Below are 12285 nucleotides of genomic sequence, written 5' to 3' on the forward strand. Positions count from 1 at the left end.
TTACTAGTGCATTAGCAGAGGTTAGTTATCACTAACCTTTGCTAATGAACTATGTCTTGTTCGAATTCATGTACACATTTGGACCCCTGTAGTGACCAATTCAAACGAAAAATCACATTATGCAAATAGAAATAATATAATCAACAAATATGATTTATTTTTAGAGACAAGCATCAGCACTAATTACATGTTACATTTACTTAAGTAACCTTTAGCATAAAATGTACTTGTCAGAGTAGTTTTAATGCAACATACTTTTTACTGTTGCTTGAGTATTTTTGTTGAGGCTACTTTTACTCTGCTGCGTAGCGCTAAATTCTGCTGGTCGCTTTTATTTTTATCTTTATATTATTGCTTGCACAATGTATTTGTTCTGGTATGTCAGAGAGACTTCTGTCACATGACTGTTTCAATCCAGCATAAACAGTGGCAACATTTGACTCCATTTGACTGAGTCAGGCAGTCACTGACCACCATCCAAATTAAAGCCTCCACGGCCCTGCCCACACAGCAATATTTTCTGTGACCCAGTTACGTGACGCATGGTAGAAAAAACAGGTATTACTCCCAGTCAGAAGAGGTAGAACAACCCCAGCCTCACTTTCAATCCACGTTTACGTTTTAGACTACAAAAAAAGAACGGCTAACGGCTGTCATCTGTGTCTGCCAAAAAATATCCACATTTCAGCCTGAATTTGCAGATTCCTATTTTAGATGTTTGTCTATTTGACGCTGATGCGCTGATTGAAGAAATAATAAATCACAAGTTACTAGTTACGTAATACTTGTGTTGTTGTTTTTTCACTGAATAATTGCTCAAGTAATTATTTGGAGGACTACTTTTTACTTGTGTCATATTGTTCTAAAATAACAGGAAGCATTATCTTACAAATAAAACCATTTTGCAAAAACACACTTGAAATCTCCCAAACGCATCTGGGAAAATGTGTTATGATCTGATGTAGTACTCATGTACTCATGCTTGAGTACAATTTTTGGCAACTCTACAAATATCTGGTTTTAACATCCATCCATCCATTTTCTGAGCCGCTTCTCCTCACTAGGGTCGTGGCGTGCTGGAGCCTATCCCAGCTGTCATCGGGCAGGAGGCGGGGTACACCCTGAACTGGTTGCCAGCCAATCGCAGGGCACATACAAACAAACAACCATTCGCACTCACAGTCACACCTATGGGCAATTTAGAGTCTCCAATTAATGCATGTTTTTGGGATGTGGGAGGAAACCGGAGTGCCCAGCAGCTCCCCCTCTCTCCACGCCATGCAGTTTGGTTTCAGATCCAAGCATTCCACTGAAATGGCTACATGCCTCTTCATTGAGAAAATAAAATCTTCTCTCGACAAGGGTGGAGTTGTAGGGGCGGTGTTCTTGGACCTCAGGAAAACGTTCGATACAGTAAATCACTCTGTTCTTCTTACCAAGCTCTCAAAATTTAACTTCTCTCGCAAAGCTGTGAGCTGGATTGAATCATATCTGCATGACCGAACACAATCTGTATCAGTTAACAACTGCAGATCAGAGTCTCTTAGGCTAACCTCCGGAGTCCCTCAGGGATCAATATTAGGCCCCCTTTTATTTAGTCTTTATATCAACGATTTGCTCACTGTTTGTTCTGAAGCAGAGTGCGTAATGTATCCAGACGACACAGTTTTCTTTGTTCATGGTCGCTCCAAAGATACTGTTGCTGCTAAACTCACTAATAAAATGTCCTGTGTCACAACTTGGTTGCAGGAGTGCTGTCTGCAGCTAAACGTTTCTAAAACTGTAGGCATGTATTTCACTAAAACAAATAAGAGTATCACCTGACCCCGACATACTTGTTAATGGAGAAAAAATGCAAATTGTCACCCAATACAAATATCTTGGGTTAATAATAGATTCACAGCTTTCCTTTAAAGCCCATATTGACAAATTGTGTAAAAATATCAAATTAAACCTCGCAAATTTTCGTGCAATTCGAAATGAAATGTCAACTGAAGCCGCAAAAATTTACTTACATTCAATGATTCTTAGTCACTTTAACTATTGCATAACCAGTTGGTCCCAGGCTGGTCAGAAGGCAAAAAAACCATTGGAAGTTTTGTACAAACAAGTAATTAAAGTGATGGATAAAAAAACCAAGGCACTATCATCACTGTGCAATTTTTAAAAAATACAGTCTTTTAAACTGGGACAGTCTTCACATATTTGCAGATTTAAATTTGATTTATAAAGTACTGCATGATTTGGCTCCAGCTCCTCTGGCTGAGTTCATCAGCCAAAGAAACAGCTCTGAGCGTGTCACTCGAGGCTCTGTCAGAGGTGACTGTCTCATTCCTCTGCGCAGGAGCACTTTCAGTAAGTCAGCCTGGTCAGTGAGGAGCGCTGGTGAGTGGAACTCAGTACCTGAGGAGGTTAAACTGCTTACAACATACAAGGCCTTCACAAAAAAACTGAAAATGTGGCTAGTTAACACCTATAGCTGTCAACACTAAAAGACAAGTATGTTATGATGTTTTTTTTTTTTTTGTTATGATCAAATGATTTGTGGTTTTATTCTCTCTTAATAGTATAGTAAGTCTTTGATTATGTATCCTGTATTATATTGTCTTGTAGATGTATTTTACTGCTTTTTTACATCATGGCCAGGGGACTACAGATGAAAACTAGCCTTCTGGCTAATTCTGGCTTTTTTAACCATGTGTATTTCATGTGTTTTATGCAATTGCATTGTCCCCTTTCAAATAAACTGATTTTAAAAAAAAAAAAACCCACACAGGCACAGGGAGAACATGCAAACTCCACACAGGCGGGGCCGGGGATTGAACGCAGGTCCTCAGAACTGTGAGGCTGACGCTCTAACCAGTCAAACACCATGCCGCCTGGTTTTAACATCTTGATGGAAAATAATATTTTACAATTACAATCATATTTTCTCAAAACGTATGTACATTTACGTAATTGTAGTTCCCACACTTGCTGACATTCTAAAAACTGATTAATGACTGCAAGGCACGGTGGACGACTGGTTAGCAAATCTGCCTCACGTTCTGCGGACCGGAAGACTGTAAATCGTCCGTAGGTGTGAATGTGAGTGCGAATGGGTGTTTGTTTCTATGTGCCCTGCGATCGGCTGGCGACCGGTTCAGGGTGAACCCCGCCTCCTGCCCGAAGATAGCTGGAATAGGCTCCAGCGGCCCGCGACCCAAGTGAGGAGAAGCAGTAATGAAAATGGATGGATGGATGGAGGACTAATGACTCAAGGTACGTTAGGAAATTCAATCTGACATGCTCACTGCGCTCTGAGAGTGTTTTCTATTCAGATCATGTATGTCCGTATGTGTGTATGTGCCTCAATAAAGGTTGGAAATCACTGCTTGAGTCAGGTCATGTATTCTAATCAGTCAGGTCAAACCAACATTACAACATGACATAAATAATGGCTGCTAACTTACTGTAATTAAATTACTTTATTGTAATTAAATTACTTCATCCACACCGAAACTTTATAGAGCATGATTCGACATAATGCCGACATGTTTACGTGCTAGCACTAGCTTGGTAGGCTACATAACATTGTGTTGCCTTCTTGCAAGCCATATCATATGCACAGGAGGTTTAGCTGTGTGTTCCTGCGTGACAGTTTAAACCATCAAATGTGTCTTTCGTCAACTTTCCTCTCTTCCGTTGCTCTTTCACACTCCCGATGGGTCAATCCAACCTTGTTTCCCCCCCCCCCCCCCCCACCCCCCCAAATAAAATCAGGTCATATCGCACGCGGCACCGTAATAGCCGCCGTGTCACCGGGTGTGGACCTTTTCACCGTGATGTCACACGTGCGTCCATGTGGCAAAAGCTGAAGCGATCTCAGAACGGATTCGTAAACAAGCTCTTTTATGTCATTTGACCAAGACAGATTGACTGAGAAATCAGGGTAAATGAATGCTATTTTTAGCCGTCTTCTCTTCCGCCACAGTTTGGATGTGTCAAGTGTCAGTCAAAAACGTATGTGAGCTAAATTGCATCCAAGGGAGACGGAACACTGTCTGTAATTTATATCTCAACTGGTAGGTTAAATTCAGACGTATAGTTTACATAGTCATTGAGGGACTGGCAAGTTACTTAACATTTCTGTTGCTCTGATAAATGGCACAGATGTGCTCTTTTGACGCTGAAATGGATAGCATGGTGTAAAGCTAATGTTAGCTAGCAGGCTACCCATTAAACTACGCAAGAACAGTCCAACCAACTATGTCTATGTGAGAAAATGTCTTCTACAACAAACCTAAAGATGGAGGTGTGGTTTCCAGTATGTCCCTGTAGAAGTGGCAACTTCTTGCTATCTTCTCTGTACAACTATTTACGACATCGACTCAATTTATCCTCCTCACCCACAGGTTCCAGTTGATTCAATTAGATTTTTTGTCAAAGGAAATTGAAAAGAAAAAAAAAAACCTTTTTGGACTTATCTGGTGGCGCAACTCCAAACACAACAAGTTTTTGTCATCATTTTCAGTTAAGGCAGCAATAGTCAATAGACAGGTCCAAATGTACAAAAAAATATATCCTCTCTAACAATGAAAAGGAAAAAAGGAATAACAATGAAGTCGATACGTTAAAAAAAAAAAAAGTCTCAATAGTGCAGGAAAAATGAGTAGAAAAAAAGTTGTAATAAGTCCTTGTCATGAGCTTCCCTGTAGTGATACTGTTGGAGCCTGGGCGGTGCTTTGCTCCCTCTCGCCCTCTCACTCTCTCTCTCTCTCCCGTCCCCTCTCTGTTTCCAGCACCTTCCTCGGCCACGCACCTCTCACCAATCAGCCCTCGTTAGAACCTGCTTTTAAGCCTGCCTGTACCCGGAAATCCTAGCCAGAATATTGCATCTTCTGCAAGCAGTACAACGGCTCCCCACTCCCCTAATAAGCTATGTATTTGTCGTCTCCTTTCTAACCTCTGTGTCTCTCCTTGTCCTCAGTGTTCCCTCTGTGTTCCTTGCCAAGTGACTTCCCATGCCGCCAACCCAGCCAGCTATCCTCGTCACCACCTGCCACGCATTCTCTGCCTCAACAACCCGCCAGCACATCTCAAGGACCATCTACATTTCCCTTTGTTTCAATAAACTGTTCATCACAACCTCTCAGCCTCCGCCTGCTCTTGGGTCCAGTCTCTATCCGTTCGTGACAGTCCTAATATTATGAGAAAAAAAGACATAATTTTATGAGAATTAAGTACTAATATGAGGGCGGAGATAGTTGTAGTTATACAAGAATTAAGTCAAAACATGGGAGAAAAAAGACATACTTTTTCAAGAAAAAACCTACTCTGAGGAAAATATACATATATATATATAATTTTCTATGGTGGCACGGTGGACGACTGGTTAGAGCAGGGGTGCTCAAACTTTTTGGCTCAGGGGCCACATTGACGTAAAAAAATTGTCATACGGGCCAGCATTAATTTTACATGCTACCGACGAGGGGAATGCTTTTTTGTATTTATTTTTATTTTACTTTGTTTTACTATGCTGTCTGCTGCTAGGTAGATCTGATAACTGCCTGACCTGGATAAATGAAGGTTAAAATAAAAATTAATTCAATGCAAAATAAAGTATTTTTACGGAATTTGACTCAAACTCAAACTTTATTCATCAGAATCAACAAACTTTGGGCATGTCTGGGTTAGAGCGTCAGCCTCACAGTTCTGAGGACCGGGGTTCAATCCCCGGCCCCGCCTGTGTGCAGTTTGCATGTTCTCCCCGTGCCTGCGTGGGTTTTCTCCGGGCACTCCGATGTCCAAAAACATGCATTAATTGGAGACTCTAAATTGCCCGTGAGTGTGACTGTGAGTGTGAATGGTTGTTTGTTTGTATGTGCCCTGCAATTGGCTGGCAACCAGTTCAGGGTGTACCCAGCCTCCTGCCCGATGACAGCTGGGATAGGCTCCAGCACGCCCACGACCCTAGTGAGGAGAAGCGGCTCAGAAAATGGATGGATGGATGGATGGATAATTTTCTATCCGTGTAATGGATACACAGATAAAATCTCATTGCACATTGCCTAATCAACATTTGTATTCAACTTATTATTTGAACTGCAACTTTTTCTCATGTTACAACTTTTACTTTTCTCATAGTTAAGATTTTTGTCTGCAAAGAATAGAAAAAATAATTCTCAAAAACAGAACATTACAACTTTTTTTCCTATAATTTAAAAATGTATTTACACACCGTAGGTTTTTTCTCTCTGAATTTTCTTCACACTAATGAAGCTTACTTCAATCATACTACAATTGTCTAGCAACAAGTTGATTACAAATACTGATCTGATCCATCCATCCATCCATCCATCCATCTATCCAGCAATCAAATAGATTAGGCTTTTTGACATCTGATGAGTTTTGTAATTCTTCCCACATTTTATCAGCTCCAATAAAAGGGCTGCATTGACAATTCTGTAAACAACAACACATCCCTTGACAGGAAGACAGCCATGTGCTGTAAGGATCCAATTTGCGTGATAATGCCGGTAAGGAGTCCAGATATCTGAGAATGTGAGATGATGCCCTCGACCACTGTCAGGAACATATCTCTATTCTGTACTCTCTTTTGTCTGGAGCAAACCACATTTCTGGGAGGTATATTTTCCTTTTGGATGACGATGATGATGATGATGATCATGATGATGCCAGAGCCCCTGCTGTGTCTTTTTAAATGTAAAGCTGAGACATAATGAGTTCTGCAAAAAAAAAAAAGGACACACGCACACACACAAAACAAACCTTATGAAGACGTCAAACATCCCATTTAAATTTTACAGATTACACAGCAAGGTGAAAGAGAGCGTCGATGCTATTTGACACACAGAGACATGTTTCATTAAGAACATAGTCATCAAATTGACTTTGTGAAAGCACAGTAGTCAGCTTATTAAGAATTCCCCCCCATTTCACAAGGGGGAAACAAGTGACCTTTGCAGGTCTCGGTTTTTGGTCCAACCTCCTCGTTATTGTCTCAACATGCTGTGTAATGGCTACTTCTGTTCAACCCTTCTTACCTGGGACGAAAAATAGCGGGAGCGAAAAAAGGTGGGCCAATGTGCTTCAAAGTGAGTCCAAGCAGAAACTGCACATTGTAGCACATCAGATAAGAAGTTGCTTTCACTCTCTGATATGTTGTTTAGCAATCAGCACTGAAGGAAGTGGGCGGGGAGCTTATATTCTAGTTTATAGGCCTTTCTTTTCGTACTGTCTGTTAGTTGCAAGATTGGAAGATATAGTAGCTACTTACTTCTAAAGTGAAAGACTGGGAACCAAACCTCCATCATTGGGTTTGTGGAAGACATTGTCTCAAAGGTATGCATAAAAATGTAAGGATGGGCGAGTACCTATGCCAGGTATCGATATCAGGTCGATACCGGCTTTAGTCACCGATACTTAAGGCAAAAACATCTGACATCAAGTAAGTCGTCCTCACCAGTAGTTGGCAGTACACTGTTTGACACATCATGCGCGTCAGAAAGAAAGGTCTCTTCAAAATTATTTGCATTAATTGAAATCTTATGTATCAAAAAACTCGTAATATTGGTAACTGTAACATTGTACACAGTTTGAACATCAACACTGCGCTTCAAGCTGGAGCTTATGCTTTTTTTGTTGTTGTTTTTAAGAAACCACAGACAAATAATGATTCTATTCAAATATTGTACATACTGTAAACGTTAAATAAAAATTGCACCAAAAGAAATGCATAAAAACAAACACTCCTTGAAGATTAATTGCAAATGTACTAATCATGAAATACAACTGAAGTGTACTTAGGCAGTGATTTTTTTTCCCCGTACCACTGCAAGGAGCACTTTGAGAATTACTAACCTACAAGCAATTTTTGTGCTATTTGGGGAAAATTATGCTTTATGATGACGTTAAAGCCCTCCTGAAACACAGAATGAAAAAAAAATAATCATCATGTTACCTGAGGGAGAGATAGAATGACACTCATGCTCCAGGCCACGGTCAGCATAATTTTGCTCCTCTTCCTGGCTTCTCTGATGCCCAGGGGGTTGAGGATGGCCGACTGTCTGTCCAGGCTGATCACCACCGTGACAAAAGCGCACGAGTACATGGCCACCAGCTTGAGGAACATGAGCAGCCTGCAGGCGGCGTCCCCGGCCTGCCACTGCACCGTGATGTTCCACACGGCGTCCACGGGCATCACAATGAAGGTGACCAGCAGGTCGGCCACGGTCAGGTTCATGATGATAATTCTGACGTGGGACTTGCGCCTGCCGCCCTTGCCGGCCGCCCACAGCACCAGCAGGTTGCACAAGGCCGACACGGCGCACAGGCTGAAGGTGATGATGACTCGCACCTTGGCCGCCGTGGAGAAAGTGGGCAACTGTAGCGCGTCACCGGCCAAGGTGGCGTTGCAGGAAGCGGCTGTGGTGCCGGCGGGGCCGGTGGCCCCCGGGCAGGTGTCGTTTGCCGCCTCCAGGTTGGCTAGCTGGTGGAACATAGCGCACGGGCGGAAGGTTCGAATTCCACGCCTTCTACCTACAGTATCCACCTGCAGCGTGAAGTGTGCGAACACCGTAGGAAACCCAAAGTCTTGAAGACCCTGTCAATTGAATTCAGAGATATGTTTCTAAATGCATTTTACATGTTTGAAGATAATTGCTGACAACAAGGCTGAGATCTAATATGTAGTACTCAAATGTGGAGATATACTGTTAGCTTTTTTCATCCTTTCAGTGTTCCTGTTTTTGGGGGGCGAAGCTACTACAGTGCCACGTGACGCACTTTGGAATCTTCCCTTTGGAATCTTCCCTTTGGATACTCCACTGGCCTGGCCGCTTCAGAGCGCCTTGTTGTTGGTAATGAGTGTGCGCACATCACGCAGAGAGAGATGGACGAGTGCGGAGGTTGGAAAATATTTTCAAAAAATCAGATGTGACAGCTAGCATGTGGACAGGGGCTTCACGCTGGCCGCTTAAGAGCACCTCGTTGTTGCGTGGTGGAGAAGCCCTGCGGAGACCCGGTGGGATGTATTCCAGCCACTGCAGGCTTACAGCGGATATATTTTGGCAGCTCAAACAAATATTCATGTGTAAGCATAAGACAAATGCTGGATGAAGTAGCATACATTTTTCCAGTACTAGAAGTTGTATGTGATTGACAGTTGAGCGGGGTGTGGTTTCAGCTGGTCATTGTCATTGTTTTGTCAAATTTAAAAGACGTGACTGGCCTAAGAAGTGTCTACTGTACCCATTTCTCCTTAGGGGAGACAATGTAATATATACACACACGAACAATGGTCTCAGCAGATAACATAGAATACATTTTCTACGTGCAAAGGCATATATTTTTTCTCAAACAAATGTAGCCAGCTTAGCTACAATAAAGCAGCAAAAATAGCTAAACTACAACCAAAGTGAATTTGGTAATTGTACTGCGTATTGGAATTGAAATGAACACTTAGGTCTAAAATCTTTGCATATTCATTCTTCTTAATACCACAGCGACATCAATGTGTTGGACTTATGCAATAACCTTATATTAACATATTATGTTAATATTACATTAACATAACTGAACCGTGTGTACTAAACAATGTAATATAGTTGCAGATGCGGTCATAGTTGCTGTCCATAATATCAAATTAAATATTGAAATAGACCAGAACAATTTGGTTTTGTAGAGAGAATAACCTGGACGAATAATAAACAGCGATGTTATGACCACGGTACTGACAAATGTAGTTAAACTAGTAACACCGCTACTGCCCAATACTGGTATTTAGTCACTCATCCGTTGTGTAAAAGAAACTGAATGGTTAAACACAATCTCACCTTGAACAGGGTTCCGAGAGCATCAATGGGGATCTCGCAGTGTTTCGTGCATCTGCAGCTGTTGCTTCCTCCCGCTTCATTCCTCCACTGACTACTAGACTGCAAGCATGGACCATGAGGTTTCTTCAAGCGCACCGAAATAAAAAACCTCAAACAGGAGAAGGAGGGGTCGGTGTGTGTGTCAGTGTGAGAGTGAGCGAGAGCGACAGAGAGAGGGTTGCTCTTTTTGATTAGCTTTTATTACTTTTTGACGGATTGTCACTTTTTTCCAGTAATTCCAAACCCCTGTTGCTGTGGGAAATTATCCAATTTTCTCTTAAATGGAAAGTCAAATTAAAAATGTCTTGTAAATTTTTACACACCATTGAAAAGAGTGATGTTAACAACCCTGCCAAATTTGAATGATGGGGGGGGGGGGAAAAATCAGCAAGTATATAAAATGAGGCTTCAAAATAGTGAAAAATCAAGCCATTTTTTCCCCTTTACATTCAGCGACAACGAGGCGCTCTAAAGCGACCACGCCAGCCCGAAGCCCCGATCCACACGCTGGCTGTCAAGTGTGGCTTTTTTTTTTTTTTTTTTAAGGAATATGATAGAGCATCTCACAGATAGATGTAAGGTGGGGTGAGACCATTTAAAGATTTAAAAACATCCATTTTCAATAGCGCTTATCCTGGTTAGGGTCGCGGGGCGCTGGAGCCTATCCCAGACAACTTCGGGCGAAAGGCACACTACACCCTGAACTGGTCGCCAGTCAGTAGCAGGGCACATACAGACAGGGACAACCATTCACAGCGTCACTGAGTGGGAACTGAACACATGCTGCTCGCACCAAAGTCAGGCGAGGGTACCAGTACACCATCTGTGACAGATTTAAAAACAAATAAAATAATTTTAAGACGAACTCTACAGGTCACCCAGTGGAGGGAGGCCAGAATCAGAGGTAGGTGCTCCCTCTTATGTGTTCCAGTCAAGAGGAGAAGGTTGAGGTAGGACTGGCTCACTCCAATTAACACTTAAAAAAACGTAACTTTGCCGTGTACATTCCAAAAGTTGGCTGGCCATAATATACTGAGCAGCCACGACAGAGCCACATAAACACTTGACTTTTCTATGAACCGTTTTTGTGACTTTTGAGTTATATTTTTCCACGAAAGGACTGTTTTGTATGGGAGCTCAACGCTAATATGTCACGTAATTATTTCTGAATGATCTTAGAGCTGAGTCCACATTGGCTAATGTGCGCTTGATGATTCACATAGAAAAGGTCAGCGAATAGTCACAATATAGAAAAAAATCAAAGCGGCAAACACAGATGCTTGGACACATCTATGATTAATAATCTCTCAAAACATCAAATTACACAGGCTTGTGCTTGCATATGCAGCCACTCTCCTCGCCCCCCACTTACTAGCGATGGTGGCGGTGGGTATTGGTGTTTGCTATCGAGGCAGGCACATTTTTCAACGAGTCCTTGATCTGTCAAATTACTGTGACGAGATGAGTTCATCTCATCCTTCCTACAAATTATTGCATATAGCAACAGTTCACCGGCACAATTGGCCTCCAGGACAATTTATACCTGCAAATCCTGCAACTAACACAGACTGTGATGCACAACATTTCGTTTCGTGTGTGATTTCTATATAACCATTTACAGTAACTCTGATTTTCTTTCTGTGCTCAGAATCACAGTGAGGAAAGATGAATGCATGCTGCGAGCAATCACAGCGCTTTCACTCACTGGCCAGGGGGGACACGGCGAAGTATTCTCTCCTCGTTGTGGTAAGCAAAGACACTCTACTCCATGTCAAGTAAATCGCATGCTCTACCTTCTAAGCCATTAAAGCAGGTCTAAATTACCAAAACATTGCCATGTATATAAAGTGGTGCTTTCACTTACAAGTTCAATGCGTCTCAAATTATTTTTCACCATTGAAACTAATGGAAATGCCATTCATCCGTGCCCCCAAAAACACCTACACATTTTGGGGGATTTTATTTTTTTTTTTAAAAGAATGTGGCACTCGATGGTGTTGTTCTTTAAAAAAAAAAACATTCAGGAATAACATAATAGAGTATAAATAATTAAACAGTTTGTGTCTTTGTAATTCAATTGGCATTGTGCTCCTCATTCTGACGTATGCACCCTGGCCACTAGGGGACAGTATAATACATAAAGAAATACCACACGTAGATTGTATGATGAAACACAGAAGAAGACTGTTGCAACTAAGATGCAGTCGTAGTTGTTTTTCGCAAAGGATAAAGAATATATGCCAGTGAGTGTTGTATGCTCTGTCTGTATGCGTTGCTACCGCTTGTGTTCAAATGTTTAAAGATTTACAATTACTGCAACATGGATGGTATTTTGTTATCCCATCTATGGTGTTTTGCATTTTGTGTTACCATTAGGCTAACAGACATTCATAAGACAACATTATTATTT

The 12285-nt window shown here is 41.7% G+C and overlaps 1 protein-coding gene and 1 long non-coding RNA gene across 2 annotated transcripts in view; one reads left to right on the top strand and one right to left on the bottom strand.

Annotated features, from left to right (window-relative positions):
• gnrhr4 (gonadotropin releasing hormone receptor 4) overlaps positions 1–9967 on the bottom strand; it is a 29162-nt gene extending 19195 nt beyond the window's left edge. The window contains exons 1-2 of the mRNA XM_061774292.1: positions 9837–9967; positions 7964–8605 (exon numbers count right to left, since the gene is read on the bottom strand). Coding sequence (XP_061630276.1) covers positions 7964–8503 — 540 coding nt within the window. The 5' untranslated portion in view covers positions 8504–8605; positions 9837–9967. The remainder of the gene's footprint in view (positions 1–7963; positions 8606–9836) is intronic.
• On the top strand, positions 3777–5380 carry LOC133478335 (uncharacterized). Its single transcript, XR_009788653.1, has 3 exons — positions 3777–3931; positions 4782–4889; positions 4970–5380. It is a non-coding gene; the product is annotated as an uncharacterized LOC133478335 (long non-coding RNA).
• Positions 9968–12285: the final 2318 nt, after the last annotated feature.

Source organism: Phyllopteryx taeniolatus, chromosome 5 (assembly GCF_024500385.1).
Source record: "Phyllopteryx taeniolatus isolate TA_2022b chromosome 5, UOR_Ptae_1.2, whole genome shotgun sequence".
Taxonomy (NCBI): domain Eukaryota; kingdom Metazoa; phylum Chordata; class Actinopteri; order Syngnathiformes; family Syngnathidae; genus Phyllopteryx; species Phyllopteryx taeniolatus.